General features: G+C 48.3%; 1 protein-coding gene across 1 annotated transcript in view; it reads right to left on the bottom strand.

Moving 5' to 3' along the window:
- Positions 1 to 17,403, bottom strand: part of sptbn5 (spectrin, beta, non-erythrocytic 5) — a 191,233-nt gene that overhangs the window by 88,664 nt on the left and 85,166 nt on the right. Inside the window, exons 33-37 of the mRNA XM_060828644.1 lie at positions 16,313 to 16,492; positions 11,917 to 12,117; positions 10,468 to 10,617; positions 6,121 to 6,225; positions 3,179 to 3,370 (exon numbers count right to left, since the gene is read on the bottom strand). Of these exons, the coding sequence (XP_060684627.1) occupies positions 3,179 to 3,370; positions 6,121 to 6,225; positions 10,468 to 10,617; positions 11,917 to 12,117; positions 16,313 to 16,492 (828 nt within the window). The remainder of the gene's footprint in view (positions 1 to 3,178; positions 3,371 to 6,120; positions 6,226 to 10,467; positions 10,618 to 11,916; positions 12,118 to 16,312; positions 16,493 to 17,403) is intronic.

The raw sequence follows: 17,403 nt of genomic DNA, 5'->3' as shown, positions 1-17,403 counted from the left end.
ACTAGCAGGCTGTGATTCGTTTCTCCAGAAGTCTTTAAGGTCATGAAAAGGTTTGACAAGGTCAATGAAGACAGAATGTTTCTCTAACTAAAGGGATGTTCAATTCTTTTTCATTCATGGGGATATAGGTGCAGCTGGCTATGACAGAGTTTATTGGTCACCTGTAACTACCTTTGAGAAAGTAATGGTGGTAAATATAAACACACAAGTTGGGAGAAGGAGACCATTCAGCCCTTAGAACCTGCTCTGCCACCAACTTAGATCATGATCAATCTGATCTCTTTGTGGCCTTAACTCCACATTTGCACCAACTCTTGATAACATTCAACTCCTCCATCAGTCAGCTTGGGGAGATGCCATCTTGAACAGTGGCAGCCCTTAGGGAGGGAGCTCCAGGATTTTGACACAGCAACAGTGAAAGAACTGCAATATATTTTCAAGTCAGGATGGTGAGTGGTTTAGAGGGGAACTTGCAGGGGTGTTGTTCCCATGTATCTGCTGTCCTTGTCCTTCCAGGTGGTTGTGGGTTTGGAAGGTGGTGGTGTATGTATCTGCTGTCCTTGAGCTTCGCGGGTTGGGAAGTTGCTGTCGGAGGCTTCTTGGTGATTGGTACAAAGAAAATCTAATAAACTGATTGGGAGTTCAGAAGACACCAAAGCACGGTCAGAATGTAGAAAATCCAACCACAAGGAGACACCGAGGCAAAGAGCCCACATGGATTTAAGGGAAAGGAAAAGAAATTGGTTGCAAAGTGTTTTCAGGGCATCCTGAGATTGTGAATATTGCTATTAAAATGCCTCTTACATAAAGACTGGCTAACTCGGACCTGAATGAAAAGCCCATAATCGGTCCAGCTGGATTGTCGAGTTTGATCAGTAGGGGAACAAAGGGTTACAGAGTGTGGCAACAGAATAGGGTTTGGAAACGTATCAGCCATGATCGAACGGCAGAGCACACACGATGGGCAGAGTGGCCTAATTCTGCTCCTATATCATATGGACTTGTCCACTCAGTGTAGAGTTTCTGCTCTATCGGTTCACATTTTAAAAGGTAAAAGCAGGAAGACCTGCGATCATACAGCACCTTTCACAACTGATGTATGTCTAACAGCATTTCACAGCTCGTGAGAGACTTCTGAAGTGTAGACACTGCTGTCATGTAGAAAATGCAGCAGCCAGTTTACACACAGAATACACCCACAACACATGGTGAGATTATGACCAGTTAATGTGGTTTCATGGTGTTGATACAGGAACATATAGTGACCTGAATGTCATGAAGAAATCTCCTGATGCTCTTCAAAATAGTGCACTGGGATTGACCCAAGGCAGGTGTGGCAGTTCAAGATCTCACCTGAAGCACTTTCAACAGTGCAGCACCCCCTCAGTACTGACCCACCAACAGTGCCGCACTCCCTCAGTACTGACCCTCTGACAGTGCCGCACTCCCTCAGTACTGACCCTCTGACAGTGCAGCACTCCCTCAGTACTGACCCTCCGACAGTGCAGCACTCCTTCAGTACTGACCCTCAGACAGTGCAGCACTCCCTGAGTACTGACCCTCAGACAGTGCAGCACTCCCTCAGTAGTGACCCTCTGACAGTGCAGCACACCCTCAGTACTGACCCTCCAACAGTGCAGCACTCCCTCAGTACTGACCCTCCGACAGTGCAGCACTCCTTCAGTACTGACCCTCAGACAGTGCAGCACTCCCTGAGTACTGACCCTCAGGCAGTGCAGCACTCCCTCAGTTCTGACCCTCCGACAGTACAGCACTCCCTCAGTAGTGACCCTCCGACAGTGCAGCACTCCCTCAGCACTGACCCTCCTACAGTGTAGCATTCCCTTATTACTGACCCTCCGACAGTGCAGCACTCTTTCAGTATGGACGCTCTGATGTTGCATTACTCCCTCAGTACTCACTCTCTGACAGAGCAGCATTCCTTCAGCACTGCTCAAGCTGCTGGAGTGAGAATTGAACACAGAACCTTTGGACTCAAAGGTGAGAGGGTGCCAAGTACACTTGAGCTGTATAAACTGTTGTTGTTTATTGGAGGGAGACTGATGTGTGGGTACTGTTTGGCTATCATTGTGTGGGACAGCACTGTACTGATCAGTAAGGTGTGGGACAGTACTGTACTGATCAATAAGGTATGTGACTGTCCTGTACTGCTCAGTATAGTGTGGGACAGTACTGTACTGGTCAGCAAAGTGTGTGACTGTCCTGTACTGCTCAGCCTAGTGTAGGACAGCATTGTACTGGTCAGCAAGGTGTGTGACTGTCCTGTACTGCTCAGCAAGGTGTGTGACTGTCCTGTACTGGTCAGCCTAGTGTGGGACAGCACTGTACTGGTCAGCAAGGTGTGGGACGCACTGCACTGGTCAGCATAGTGTGGGACAGCACTGTACTGGTCAGCAAGGTGTGCAACTGTACTGTACGGGTCAGCAAGGTTTGGCACTGTACTGTACTAGTTAGCAAGGTGTGGCACTGTATTGTAGTGGGTCAGCAAGGCATGGGACTGTACTGTAATGGGTCAGCAAGGTATGGGACTGTCTTGTAGTGGGTCAGCAAGGTGTGGGACTGTACTGCAGTGGGTCAGTAAATTGTGGCGCTGTACTGTACTGGTCAGCATGGTGTGTGATTGTCCTGCAGTGGGTCAGCATGGTGTGTGACTGTCCTGTAGTGGGTCAGCAAGGTATGGGACTGTCCTGTAGTGTGTCAGTAAGGTGTGGAACTGTCCTGTGGTGGGTCAGCAATGTGTGGGACTGTCTTGTGGTGGGTCAGCAGGGTGTGGAACTGTCCTGAAGAGGGTCAGCAATGCATGGGACTGTCTTGGAGTGGGTCAGCAATGTGTAGGACTGTACTGTACTGGTCAGCAAGTTGTGGGACTGTCTGAAGTGGGTCAGCAAGGTGTGGGACTGTAGTGCAGTGGGTCAGCCAGGTGTCAAACTTTCCTGTAGTGGGTCAGCAAGGTGTGGGACTGTCCTGTAGTGGGTCAGCAAGGTGTGGGGCTGTCCTGTAGTGGGACAGCAAGGTGTCAGACTGTCCTGTAGTGGGTCAGCAAGGCGTGGGACGGTACTGTACTGGTCAGCAAGGGGTGTGGGACTGTCCTGTAGTGGGTCAGCAAGGTGTGGGGCTGTCCTGTAGTGGGACAGCAAGGTGTGGGACTGTCCTGTACCTCAATTAGATCCTGGTTGAACCGGGCTAGCAGGCGGGCAGTGCTCAGGTCTCTCTTGCGGCTCTGAGACAGCTCTTTAATCCGATTCCTCCTGTCCAGGATGCTGTTAAGTTTCTGCTGGATGGTACTGGCATCTTCACGCTTTAAACCCTCTTCTCTCAGCTTGCCTGCCTGTTCCTGCAGTGACATCACCTGAAACAACACAACACAAGTCAGGACTTTAGTGTGATTAAATCCGCCCCATTTCCCTGGATTGGCACCTCCTCTTCAAGCATCAACTCCCTCCACTGCTTACGCTCAGTAGCAGCAGTGTGTACTGTCTATAAGATGGATTGCAGGCATTCACCAAAGGTCCTTAGACGGCACCTTCCAAACCCATAACCAACGATGGAAAGGCAAGGGCAGCAGATACATGGGAACAGCTGCCCATGCAAGTTCTCCTGCAAGCCAGTCACCATCCTGACTGGAAATACACCACTGTTCTTCACTGTCATGGTCAAAATCCTGGAATTCTGTCCCGGAGGGCATTGCGGGTGAGCCTACAGCACATAGACTGCAGCAGTTCAAGAAAGCAGCTCATCATCACCTTCTCAAGGGCAGTTAGGGATAACATGTATAAAGTAGTTCTATCTACTACATGTTTGGGATGTAGGTATCCCTGGAAAGGCCAGGATTTATTGCCCAGCCCTGGCGAAGAGCTACTTTCCTGAACCACGGTTGCAAGTGAGAATTGCTGGGCAATTTTTGGAAACTGTCAAGTGCCAAAGATGTAGGTGAGAGTCTTCATTCATATTCAGGCCAGACCTAATGAGGACGGCAGGAAATCAGTCTGGGCTTTAGCAGAAACGGACAGCTTATTGTCAAGATGCTGACAATCTGCTCAGCTAGCTCTGCTGCATTTCTGATCCACTACAGCACCAGGACAAATTTGCTCCCAAGGTCCCATTTTTCTTGAACTCACACCTATCCCTAACTTCTCTGCCATCTCCCCTCATGCCCTTTTCCATGATATTCAGGAGACCCTGCCCCTCAATCCGCACCCACAAAGTTTTTAGATTAGATTAGATTAGTTTACTTACAGTGTGGAAAAGGCCCTTTGGCCCAACAAGTCCACACTGACCCTCCGAAGAGCAACCCACCCAGACCCATTCCCCTACATTTCACCCCTTCACCTAACACCACGGGTAATTTAGCACCTAATCCGCACATTTTTGGACTGTGGGAGGAAACCGGAGCACCTGGAGGAAACCCACACAGACACGGGGAGAATGTGCAAACTCCACACAATCAGTTGCCTGAGGCGGGAATTGAACCCGGGTCTCTGGCGCTGTGAGGCAATAGTGCTAACTGCACTTCCAGCATTCTCCTGGTCTGCCACAATAGCTCAGGTGAGAGAACCACTCACAGCATTAGGCCATAGAGTCAGACAGCACACAGACAGACCCTTCGGTCCAACTCGTCCATGCTGACCAAGTTTTCCAAACTTAACCAGTCCTGCTCACCTGCTTTTGGCCCATATTCCTCTAAACCTCTGCTTTTCATGTACCTGTCCAATGTCTTTAAATGTTGTAACTGTGCCTGCATCTCCCACTTCTCTGGCAGATCATTCCACATACAAACCACCCTGTGTGTGATAACATTAGCGCTGAGGTCCCTTCTAAATCTTTCTCCTCTCACCTTAAAAATATGCCCCCTCATTTTGAACAACCCCTGCAAAGGAAAAAGACCTTTGCTGATCACTTTATGATTTTATAAACCTCTATCAGGTCACCCCTCAACCACCTACGCTCCAGTGAAAAATGCTCCAGCCCATCTAGACTCTCCTTAAAACTCAAATCCTCCAATCCCAGTCATGTGTCAGTCTCCTTTAAACCTGCCCTAGTCATTCCAAATGTCATGTGCTTAATACAGACCAGTGAGAACACATCCAGAGTTAAATGCAGTTGACCCACCCAGAGTTAAACACAGCTCCACCTCTCAGAATTAAACACAGCCTGACCCACTCGCAGTTAAACGCAACCTGATCCACTCAGAGCTAAATGCAGTCCGACTGGCTCAGAGATTAATGCAGCCTGACCCACTCAGAGTTAAATGCAGCCCAACTGGCTCAGAGTTAAACACAGCCCGATTGGCTTAGAGTTAAATATAGGCCAGTGAGAATACACTCAGAGTTAAATTCAACTCAACTTGCTCAAAGTTAAACACAGCCTGACCCGCTCAGAGTTAAACACAGCCTGACCCGTTCAGAGTTAAACGCAGCCTGACCCGCTCAGAGTTAAACACAGCCTGACCCGCTCAGAGTTAAACACAGCCTGACCCGCTCAGAGTTAAACGCAGCCTGACCCGCTCAGGGTTAAACACAGTCTGACCCGCTCAGGGTTAAACACAGTCTGACCCGCCCAGGGTTAAACACAGCCTGATTCCCTCAGAGTTAAATTCTGCTTGAACTTATGTTCTATACTTATTGATCACTCTCAAGAAAGCAGTTCTTCACCAAGGATAGGCGATAAATGTTGGCCTTTCCAGTGATATACACAAATCCCAAACAGTAAGAAAGACTAAACAAAAACCAAAGACCTGCAAATGCTAGAAATCAGAAACAAAATCAGAAACAGCTGCAGAAACTCAGCAGGTCTGGCAGTGATTGCGGTGAGAAAGCAGAGTTAACGTTTCTGGTTCAGTGACCCTTCTTTCAGAACCTGACATTAACTCTGCCTTCTCTCCACAAGACGCTGCCAGACCTGCTGAGTTTCCCCAGCAGTTTCTGCTTTTGTATCAGCAAAAAAGAATTGTACAATAGTGAGGGCTCCAAGATTTCGATTTATTAGCCGTGGCTTAACGAAAAGTGTTTGTTTGAATGAAGTACACTGCTGCACTCTGCTTCCAAACCTTTGCTGCCTCTATTTCGCTCTCCTGTTTAAGTTTTCATTCAGATCATTTACCTTTTCCTCCTGGGTTATGAGAAGCTTTTCAAAAGCCTCATGCCGTTTGATGAGGGAATCTACGGTGTCCACGGATGTCCCAAGTTCACTGGACCTCAGGTAAACCTGAGGAGAGAACAAATGTGGTGACAGTCAGTGCTCAGTCACTGTGATCAAATCAGCACAATCACTCCTTCAGTACTTTGTTCTCACTTCTCTCCCCAATAGGTACAGACACAGAATACTCCACACATTTCATTGCTGTATTCATCTTCCCATCCCAAAAAATCCAAATTGCCTGCAAAAATGTCGTGCTGTTTCTAAATATTCCAAAATATTCAGTTTACACCCCAGATCAAGCAGAGCAAGTGGGTTTCAGAAAAGCGAAAGTTCAACGAGACAGCAGGGATGTGCACTACATCGCAGTGTAAAGAGGGATTTACTCTGTCCCTAAGCCTGCCTGAGGACAATGGAGAGGAAGCTTTAGTCTGTATCTAACCCCGTGCTGGGACTGTTTGACAGGGACAGCGAGCTGTATATTGAGCTGACAGTGAGTTTCTGAAGGCTCTAAACTGACTCTTGTAATTCTCTTGAATTAAAAAAAACTCATGAAAGACAGGTTGAAGGAAAGCAGGAAACAGAAGTGGTCATTTCCACAGCTCTACCCGACTGCACGTCACTGCCAACATTGTCAGCTATAAACAGGTCTGCTGCCTGCTGACATGGAGAGGTTTACAATACGGGATATCTCTCCTAGGAAACTGGTTCTGACCTTCAGGAGGAAGCTGATGGATCTCCCAGAGGTAAGCTGCAGCAGACTGGGCGAGGGGGTGTTTGTCTCTGTGCTCACAGAGTGGTGATCGATATCCAGTGGGTCACCTTCAGCGGTGCAGCAGTGCTCCTGACCACGGCACATACACCATGCACGGGGGTTTGCGGCTCTCTGTATGGCCTCAGGCGTGTCCTCAGGAAGCGTGCGGAGGCTGTGGGACGGGCAGCTGCTCCTGGTCTCTGATGGGCCCTGGGTGTCGTGATGGGAGGTCCTGCAGTGACCGTGCCCAGGGCTCAGGCTGATGGAGAGCACGGGCCCACCGCGGGCTGGAGGCGAGGACCGGAAAACGCAGTTGAGAGTGCAGCCGTGCGGGGTACCTCGCCACTCGTCTGGACGAGGCGCAGGGGGCCCTCGTAACACCAACTCTGTCCGGGAGAAGCCAAGTGAAAGAGGAGAAGCTGTGGAGACCACCTCCAGGGCTCGGACCCTACTGCTCAATTGGGAGCCTCTTGGTGTGGGGTGGACAGAGGCCGGGGGTTGGTTTGGGGTAGGCACTGGTGCAGGGTGGGCAGGAGTAAGGGTCACCAGCAGGCTGCTGACCCGGCGGGTCGGCTCTGGCACAGGAGGCTGGTTGACCGTGGCGGGCGGCACTGAAATCTCACTGGCCTCCTCTTCCTCCTCCTCCTTCATTGAGCGGGCAACCACCACAGGACCAGAGGGCACAGCTCGGGCAGGAGTTGGCCCCTCAGCGTAGGTGGACGGGAGGCAGGGGGCCAAGGTGACGTCCATCCTGGAGACGCAGCGGGCAGCAGGGGGTGCCGGCCTTGGCACGGCGGCGGTGCTCAGTCTGGAGACTGAGCGTGCCAGCGATGGTGTTCCCAGAGGGGCTGGCCACAGCTTGGTGCACACCGTGAAGCGCTGCATCCTCTTACTGCGCTCCGGGCCCGACATGCTCCCTTGCCCTTCAGTCGACTGGCAGGGGGTCAGAGGCGCAGATTCCGAGGCCAGGGGCAAGAGGACAAGAGCTGCCCCGCAGAGAACATTCCGGACGGGTCAAACCCCTGGTCGGTAGCTGCCAATGGCGACGAGAGGAGCCAGGCTCTAGTGCAGCATGGGGCAGGTGGGAGATAGCAGGGAGTCAGGCCCGGGAAGGGAAAGCACCAGCAGGAATCAGGGAGCACCACAGCATCAACCGAGGCTCATAGAGTCCGTCTGCGTCTGGCCACATGCTGCTCCCCTGATGAGAATATCCTTCTCTCTCTCTCTCTCTCCACGAGAGGCAGACCTCCCTCCTCCCAGTGTTTCATCGACAGCAAGATCTGTGAAAATTGGCTCCTTCCTCCAATTTCTTTAGGAATGCGAATAGAGAGAGAGAGAGAGAGAGAGAGAGAGAGAGAGAGAGAAATAGTAAAAGAAGTGGGAGTCTCCAAGAAAATTCAAGGTGCTGCTGCCAAAAACAACGCGGTGACTGAAGTTGCAGACACCGACAGCTCCACTGAGTGGAGGGAGCTGCTGGATTACATTGCTGTGCTTGCAGAGCACTCACTCACACCCGAAGCGTCTCACAGGCTCCTTTTCTGAAAGTGGCACTGGTTCTGCAGCCAGCACTGTCCGAGAGGTGAACGTCTGTAAGAGCTGTGGAAGTGGCTGTTCAGCCCGTCAGAACTTCTTGCCGTGTGTGTGTGTGTGTGTGTGTGTTTTTTTGATCAGATGATACCCTGGCCATGCATAGCTTAGCAACTTGAACCTTATTTACTGAGGGATTAAAAGCTAGTCAAAGATTCTTATTGAATCTTTCAAACTGCTGCAGCCAAGTCTGCAGCACGGTAAAAGTAGTGTAGGGGGTGCAGGTTACCCATCTGTGAACAACAAAGTGAGCAGCAGCCCTCTTGCCAGTTTTCCAGAGCACAAGTCAGTGACTTTACGCACTGCACATGGCATGTAGAATAGCCAAATCTGTCAGCAATGAAAGGAGCCTGAATGCAGCACAATAACACACGTGAGAGAGCATTCATACCCACAAACACACACACACGCACCCGCACACACACTCACACTCACAGAGACAAAGCTGTAATATAAGAATAAAGAAAACAAGAGCAAATGTAGGCCATTCAGCCCTTTGAGCCTGTTCCACCATTCAACACGATCATGGCTAATCATCCAACTCAGTTCCCTGTTCCCACTTTCTCCCCATATCCTTTGATCCTTTTACCCCCAAGAACTACATATAAATGCTTTTTGAAAACATTCAATGTTCTGACCTCACTATCTTTTGTTGCAGAGAATTCCACAGGCTCTCTGGATAAAGAAACTTCTTATTTTAGTCTTAGGTCCTTGGAATGTCATCCCTGGCCCTGCATTTCCCGGCATCAGAAACATCCTTTCTGCATTTACGCTGTCTCATCCTCTTAGAATTTCACAGGTTTCGATGATATCACTCCTCATTCTTCTAAACACTGGTGAATATCATTCGATCTAGTCTGTCTTCATACGTCAGACCTGCCTTCCCAGGAGGCAGCCTGGTAAATGTTCATGGAATTCCGTCCATAGCCAGAACATTAGTCCTTGGATGAGAAGACCAAAACTGCGCACAACATTCCAGGTATAGTCATGTCAAGACACAGTAGAATTGGAGCAAGGCGATTCTTCTCCTGTACTTGAATCCTCTCACTATGAAGGCCAACTTGTACCTCCTTCACGGACTGCTGTCCCTCATGGTGGTGATACTGGGTAGTGATGGCAATGGTGGCCTATAATGGTGGAGGTTGTGTTGGTAATGGTGGAAGTGGTAGTGATGGTGGAGGTGATTGTGATGATGACGATGGTAATGGTGTTGTGGGGGTGTAGATTGGAGGGGTGGCCAGGGTAGAATGACACGTCTGTATGGGAGATTCAAAGGCACAGCGGACGGGCTGCTTTTCACCTGTCCTTCATGGAAGTTTGCCATCACTGTCCAGGCCAGCAATTATTATCCATCTCTAAATGGGAAAGTGCGATCTGACCATGGAGTGTGAATGGGAGGGTGAAACAGATAGGTCTCCCTCTCTTCAACTCACAAGTTTCACATAGCCTCCACGCCCTGTATTTTGTTTTGGTTTAATTGACAATGCTGGTCGATTCTGAGACAGGCAGTTTCATTCTGAGATATAATTGGGTTAGCTTTCCTCAGGGAATAAGAGGTTTCTACAGACACCTGCCTACCTTCACAGGCCCCCATCTACCCACAGTCAAAAGTGTGGTGCTGAAAAAGCACAGCAGGTCAGGCAGCATCCAAGGAGCAGGAGAATCGACATTTCAGGTGTAAGCCTTTCATCAGGAATGAGGCTTATGCCCGAAACATAGATTTTCCGGCTCTTCAGATGCTGCCTGAACTACTGTGCCTTTCCAGAATCACACTCTCAGATCTGCAGTGCTCACTCTCTCCCATCTACCTACAGCTGGCCTGCATTCATTCTGGAGATGGGCATCTTAGGGTGCGGATCTTTATAATCTTAACATTGGATTGGGCCCGTATGGCCCTCCTGTTCAGGGTTGTTTAGGGCACAGCCCCATCTCCTGTATCCCTACTGTGCCACATCTCCAACCACACTCACCTCCTGAGAATTTACGAGCTTTTCCATTTGGCTGATGTCCCTGTAGAAGATCTGCTGCAGTAACATCCTCTCCAGCCAGCTCCTCTTCAATTCCCACTGACGATACAAGCCTGACTTCTCATCCTGCAGAGAAGTGACCTTATCTCGAACCTGGAAAACAGAGAATTCACATCAGAGCAGTGGACAGCGCTACCGGATACAGCCAGGGAGGGTGGAGGGGGAAGACAACAGACTGGGGGAGAGGGAGAGAGAGAGAGGGGCAGAGAGGGACAGGCAGGGGTGAAGGACATACAGGGAGAGGGGGATGGAGCAGCAAAAGACAGAGGGGCAGGGAGATGTAAGAGAAGGGGAAGGGGTGTGAGAGAGAGACAGAGGTGGATGTGAGAGGGGGGGAATATGAGAGAGAGAGAGGGAGGAATGTGAGAGAGAGGGAGGGGGGAGAGAGAGAGAGGGAGGGGATGTGAGAGAGGGGAGGGGGGAGAGGATGTGAGGGAGAAGGGGAGGGAGGTGTGAGAGACAGGGAGGGATGTGAGGGAAAGAGGGAGGGGGTGTGAGAGAGAGGAGGAGGGGGATATGAGAGAAAAGGGGAGGGCGGTGTGAGAGAGAGAGAGAGGGAGGGGATGTGAGAGAGATGGGGAGAAGGGGATGTGAGAGCGAAGGGGAGGGGGATGTGAGTAAGAGAAGGAGGGGGTTATGAGAGAGAGGGGAAGGGGGATGTGAGAGGCAGAGGGAGGGATGTGAGTGAGAGGAAGAGGGGGATGTGAGAGAGAAGGAGAGAGGGATGTGACAGAGAGGGGGAGGGGGATGTGACAGAAAGGGGAGGGAGGTGTGAGAGAGAGGGAGGGAGGTTTGAGAGAGGGGGAGGGGTGTGAGAGAGAGGGGGAAGAGATGTGAAAGAGAGGGCGAGGGCCATGTGACAGAGAGAGAGGGTGAGGGGAATGTGAGAGAGTGGGGGAGGGGAATGTGAGAGAGTGGGGGAGGGGAATGTGACAGAGAGAGAGGGGGAGGGATGTGAGAGACAGAGGGAGGGATGTGTCAGAGAGAGAGAGGGAGGGGGGATGTGAGAGAGAAGGGGAGAGGGATGTGAGAGAGAGGTGGAGGTGGATGTGAGAGAGAGTAGAAGGGGGATGTGAGTGACAGGTGGAGGGGAATGAGAGAGGGGGAGAGAGGATGAGGGGGAAGAGGAATGTGAGAGAGGGGGGGATGCGAGAAGAGGGGGAGGGGGATGTGAGAGATGGAAGGGGTTGGAATGCAAGTGGTTGCAAAAATGGTGAGGGAAGATGGTGAGGAAGAGGTGAGGGCAGGGTGGAAAGATAAAGAGGGATGAACAGATGGAGAGAGGAGAAAGCAGAAAGAAATCAAGAGGAAGAGCGAGAAAATAAGGGAGAGAAGGGAAAGAAAATGAGTAAGGTTCAAAGCAGGAAGCAAAGGTGGGCAACTAGGGCTCACGTCTTGTGATGGATAGGACTCGTGCAGGATCTCCTGACCCAAGGCCATGACTTGCTCAAAGGTCTCTTCCCTGGCATCGATTTCTGCTCGGAGCTGCTGATGCTGGGTCAGCTTTAAATCCGTCATGGAACTGTCACGTGTTGCTTCCTCCACTTTCATTTCCCTCAGCAGCTCAGCCGACCAGGAGAAGTAATCCCGGGCCTAGGGGGCGCAGAGTTCAGAATGTATAGAGGTCAGAGTGGAGGGTTGGGGCAACATATAGAGTGATGCTAGCCTGGAGCTTCTATCATTGCCAAAATCTTTCTTCATGCAAAACCGCATGTCCCAATGGACCAAGAGCATATGATTTTGAACACAACAAAGTTTGCTGTGTAATCTGTATTGACAGTAAAATGCAGCAAATGTTCCCATCGGTACTTACCTCTGGCCTGCAATGGTTCTGGGTATTCAGGTTACACAGACACTGAGTATCTGTGAAGAAACATGAGGGTTTGCACTCAAGGTGTTCTCAATTATGTTAGACTTCCTAAAGGTCTTTGATAAGGTGTCTCACAGGAGGCTGCTGAGTAAGATGAGGGCCCATGGAGTTTGAGATGAGCTACTGGCATGGATTGAGGATCGTCTGTCTGACAGAAGGCAGAATGTTGGGATAAAATGTTCTTTTTCAGAATGGCAGCTGGTGACAAGTGGTGTGTCCTGCAGGGTTCAGTGTTAGATTCGCTGTTCACTTTATATATTAATGACCTGGATGAAGGGACTGGAGGCATTCCTGGGCGGAGTTCCAATGATAACGAAGTTAGGCGGACAGGCAGGTAGTTCTGAGGAGGTGGGGAGGCTGTAGAAAGATTTAGACAGTTTAGGAGAGTGGTCCAGGAAATGGCCGATGAAATTCAACGTGAGGTCTTGCACTTTGGGAAAGAGTACAGACATGGACTGTTTCCTAAACAGTGAGAAAATTCATAAAGCCAAAGTACAAAGAGATCTGGGAGCGCTAGTCCAGGATTCTCTAAAGGTTGACTTGCAGGGGGAGTCCATGAAGAAGAAAGCAAACGTAATATTGTTATTTATCTCAAGAGGGTTAGAATATAAAAGCAGCGATGTGCTTCTATAAAGCTCTAGTTAGGCCCCATTTAGAATGCTGTTCAATTTTGGGCCCCACACTTCAGGAAGAACATACTGGCCTGGTGCGTGTTCAGTAGAGATTCACGCGAATAATCCCTGGAATGGTAGGCCTAATATACGATGAACGGCTGAAGATCCTGTAATTGTACTCATTAGAGTTTAGAAGATTTAGAGGAGATCTAATCGAAACTTACAAGACAATGCATGGCTTAGAAAAGGTGGACACTGGGAAGTTGCTTCTGTTAGGTGGGGGGACTAGGACCAGTGGGCACAACCTTAGAATTAGAGGGGGTCAATTTAGAATGGAAATGAGGAGAGATTTCTTCAGCCAGAGAGTGGGCCTGTGGAATTCATTGCCACGGAGCGTAGTGGAGGCTGGGACGTTAAATCTCTTCAAGGCAGAGATTGATAAATTCTTTATCTTGCAAGGAATTAAGGGCTACGGTGAGAGTGCGGGTAAGTGGAGTTGAAATGCCCATCAGCCATGACTAAATGGTGGAGTGGACTCGATGGCTAAATGGCCTTACTTCCACTCCTATGTCTTATGGTCTTATTACAAACCTGGAATCCAAAAGAACCCAGAGGCAGCCACACCTGGTGTGAAATATGATTGGAACAGCTCAGAATGAAGCCATTCCAGCCCTCAGGGCTGTGCTACCTCTTAGAAAGAGCTAGTCATTGTATCTGTCCCTCTCCCCCACTGCATCCCCAAGGCTCTCAAACCTCAACTCCTTCACAGGTACCTCCAATCTCTTCGGAAAATTAGAACTGAATCCACTTTCTCCAGAGTTTCAGTGCATTTCAGATTCCACAATGGATGGATTAAAAAAAAAATCTCATCTCCCTTCTGGTTCCTTTCCTAATTGTCTTGAACTTGTTTTTATTTGGTTAGGGATTCTTCTTATTCACTCTACAAAAATGCTTTGAAACTGTATTAAATCCCTATTAAATCTTCCTGCTCCGTGGTCAGCAATCCCAGCTCCTTTTGAAGGTTTACTAGCCACATGCCTGGACTAGGAGAAAGTGAGGAGTGCAGATGCTGGAGATCAGAGTTGCAAAGTGTGGTGCTGGAAAAGCACAGCAGGTCAGGCAACATCTGAGGAACAGGAGAATCAATGTTTCAGGTATAAGCCCTTCATCAGGAATGGGAGGGTTCTCTTTATCAGGAATGATGGGATAGGCTGGGCCTGTATCCTCTGGAGTTTAGAAAAATGAGAGTGACTTGATTGAGAGACACAAGATCCTGAGGGGACTTGGCAAGATGGATGTGGAGGAGATATCTCCTTTTGTGGGAGAATCTAGAAAGAGTGGGGCCTATTAGAGACCAAAGGGACAATCTGTGCGTGGAGCCACAGGATGTGGCTGAGGTCATAAATGAATATTCCTCATCTATATTCACAAAAGAGAAAAACATTATAGCTGAAGATTGCAGTTGGGATTGTGAGGGTCTAGAGCATGTTAAGATGAATAAGGATGACGTATAAATCCCCAGGGCCTGATAAGATGCATCCCAGGCTGCTCTGGGAGGCAAGGTGCAATCAGGAGCAATCTCCTGATTGCTGGGGCCCTGTGGAGATATTTAATACTGCACTGGTCACAAGTGAAGTGCCAGATGACTGGAGGATAGCTAATATGAAAGAAATGTTTAGGAAGGGCATCAGGGATAGGCCATTACAGACCCGTTAGGCTGGTGTCACTGGTGTGGAAATTATTGGGAAAAAAAACACTGAGGCATGGAATGCTTGGAAAAGCAGGGATTGATTGGGGATAGTCAGCACAGATTTGTTAGCCAGAGATCCTGTCTGAATAACTTAACTGAATTGTTTTGAGATCCTTCAGATTCCTGAAGATGCCAGTCCAGATAGATAGCGTGGTAAAGAAGGCAGTCAGGATGCTTGCCTTCATTAGCTGGGATATAGAATATAAAAGCAGGGAAGGTTTATGAGACTTTGGATAGTCCCTCCTCAAATAGTGGTGGGAAGCAGTGTCTTTGGATATTTTTAACATTCAAGGCAGTGAAAGGTTATTGGGGGTAGGTGGGAACGTAGAGTAATGAGACAACAGAGCAGGCTTGAAAGGCTGAATGGCCTACTCCTCCTCATTTGTATACTCTCCGATTTCTCCTTTGATTAGGACCTTTTTACAGCAAACTATGAATATTTTGCTCAAATGCAGAAAATGTGTACTCCTAACAGGTTAAGAACAGGACTGTTGCAATAGACCATGTGACCACGAGACTGCTCTGCCATTCAATGAGATTATGGCCAATCTGATAATCCTAACCTCCATTTTCCTGCCTTTTTTCCCAGTGCCCTTCATTCCTTCAGTGAGTAAAACTCTGTTTATCTTAGCCTTGAATATACTAACAGCCCAGCCTGAATAGTGAAACGTTGATTTTTGTTTTCACTCTTGTGATCAGGTGTCACTGATCAAGGCTGGCATTGATTGATCACTCTAAGGTGCCCCTGAGAAGATGGTGTGAGCCAATCTCTTTGTAGTGAAAGAGAGCCCACAATACCAAAGCTTATGAGCAGCAATAAATGATAATTACAGAGTCAAAGAATCATACAGCATGGAATCAGACCCTTTGGTCCAACCAGTCAATGCTCAACATAATCCCAAACTAAACCGTGGGCCCATATCCCTCCAAACATTTCCTATTCATGCCTTTTAAAGGTTGTAATTGTACCCGCATCCACCATTTCCTTAGGAAGTTCACTCCGTGCGGGAAACACCCTCTGTGTAAAAAAAAGTCTCATGTCTTGTTTAAATCACTCTCCTCTCAGCTTAAATTGTGCCCCCTAGTCTTGAAATTCCCCATCTTAGGGAAAAGACAACTGCCAACAACTCTATCTATACTTCTCGTTATTTTGTAAACTTCTATCTGGTCACCTGGCAACTTCCTACCCTTCAGTGAAAAAAGTCTCAGCCTATCTAACCTTTCTTTATAACACAAACCTACCATACCTGGCAACATCCTGGTAAATCTCTTCTGAACCCTCTCCAGTTTGATACTATCCTTCTTATAACGGGGCGTACAGAACTGGACACTTATTCCAGAGGAGGCTTTACCAAATCCTCTCTAACCTTAAAATAATGTCCCAATTCCTAAACTCAAATGTCTGGACACCCATAACTACACATCAAAACAGGCAAGCAATTGGGGAGTTAATGTTCTGGCACACCCCGAGGATGTGATAGTAAATAAATGGGAGTTTTTCTTTATTTTATACCATAAGGCATTTCATGTTGAATGCTGTCTGTCTGTACCCACCTGTGCCAGGAACCTCTGGATTTTACAGGCCTGTTCCAAGTCTTCTCTCCGCTGGTCCACTTTAGCTCTCAGCATCTCCCAGTTTTCCACAACAGCCTGCTGTTTCTCCTGTAGGGCCGCACTCTGCTGTGTAGTGCATTGGTGCAGGACCTCATCAGCTGCATCCACCAACGCCTGCAGCTGCAATGAGAGGAAGACCCGCTGTGAGGACTGCCATGCCAGTGGATCATAAACCTGGACGGACACACTGACCTATTTATGGCAATGTGTTCCTTGTTAAATTTCAAAAAACAGATATATAGCCAAAAGACGGCAGCGAGTGTAAATTCAGCGAGCAATTGGCAAAGCCTTGAGCGAAACCATAAACGTCACACCTGAAAGGGAACTTCAAATAGCAGCACTTCAAAGGTAGGGATGCAATTCAAAAGATGTCAGACTGATCTTCTGTAGGTATTTTCTCTCTGGTAAAACCATCTCCTGTCAACTACGTTTGGTTTAGTCTTCCATACAAAGGGTTAAACGTCAGCTACAATCTCCAGCTTGAGTGTGTCAGTGGCTGATGTGCTAGTTTAGACTGGTATCTTAGGAAGGTTATGTTTGACAACCCTGCATTGCAGATAAAGAAAGACTATCGCTTGTGCTAGTGCTAGAAGCTAGAAAGGGAGTGAAGTCACTGCAAAAAGAAAACTGAATGAAAATAGTTATCTAACTTATATAGCCAAGAATCTCAAAATCAATCACTTCAACATCAGCGTTATCAGTACTACCAAATTAATGCTTATAATGTTGTGTGGTCTGTTTGTGGTACCCAAATTGGGATTTGTATATCTTTTTAACTGTTATTTTAAAAAAAATCTTTACCATTTCATATTTCTGATCCATGCATGTGTATGTGCCTTGTGTTTTATGATCTTTTCCTATTTTCAGAAGCTAGTAAACCGTTTCTCAAGAAAGCCTGTTTAATTTGGCTCCTTTTCAAACAAAAATATATTGAGTTTAGGAAAAGGTACCTGCAAGAGAAGGGAATTTTATTTTAAAATTAACCTTGTTGTGATAAATCTGAATGAGAGGTTGAATTAAGAAGGGGAACC

Source organism: Hemiscyllium ocellatum, chromosome 8 (assembly GCF_020745735.1).
Source record: "Hemiscyllium ocellatum isolate sHemOce1 chromosome 8, sHemOce1.pat.X.cur, whole genome shotgun sequence".
Taxonomy (NCBI): domain Eukaryota; kingdom Metazoa; phylum Chordata; class Chondrichthyes; order Orectolobiformes; family Hemiscylliidae; genus Hemiscyllium; species Hemiscyllium ocellatum.
This window is presented reverse-complemented; position numbering and strand designations above follow the sequence as displayed.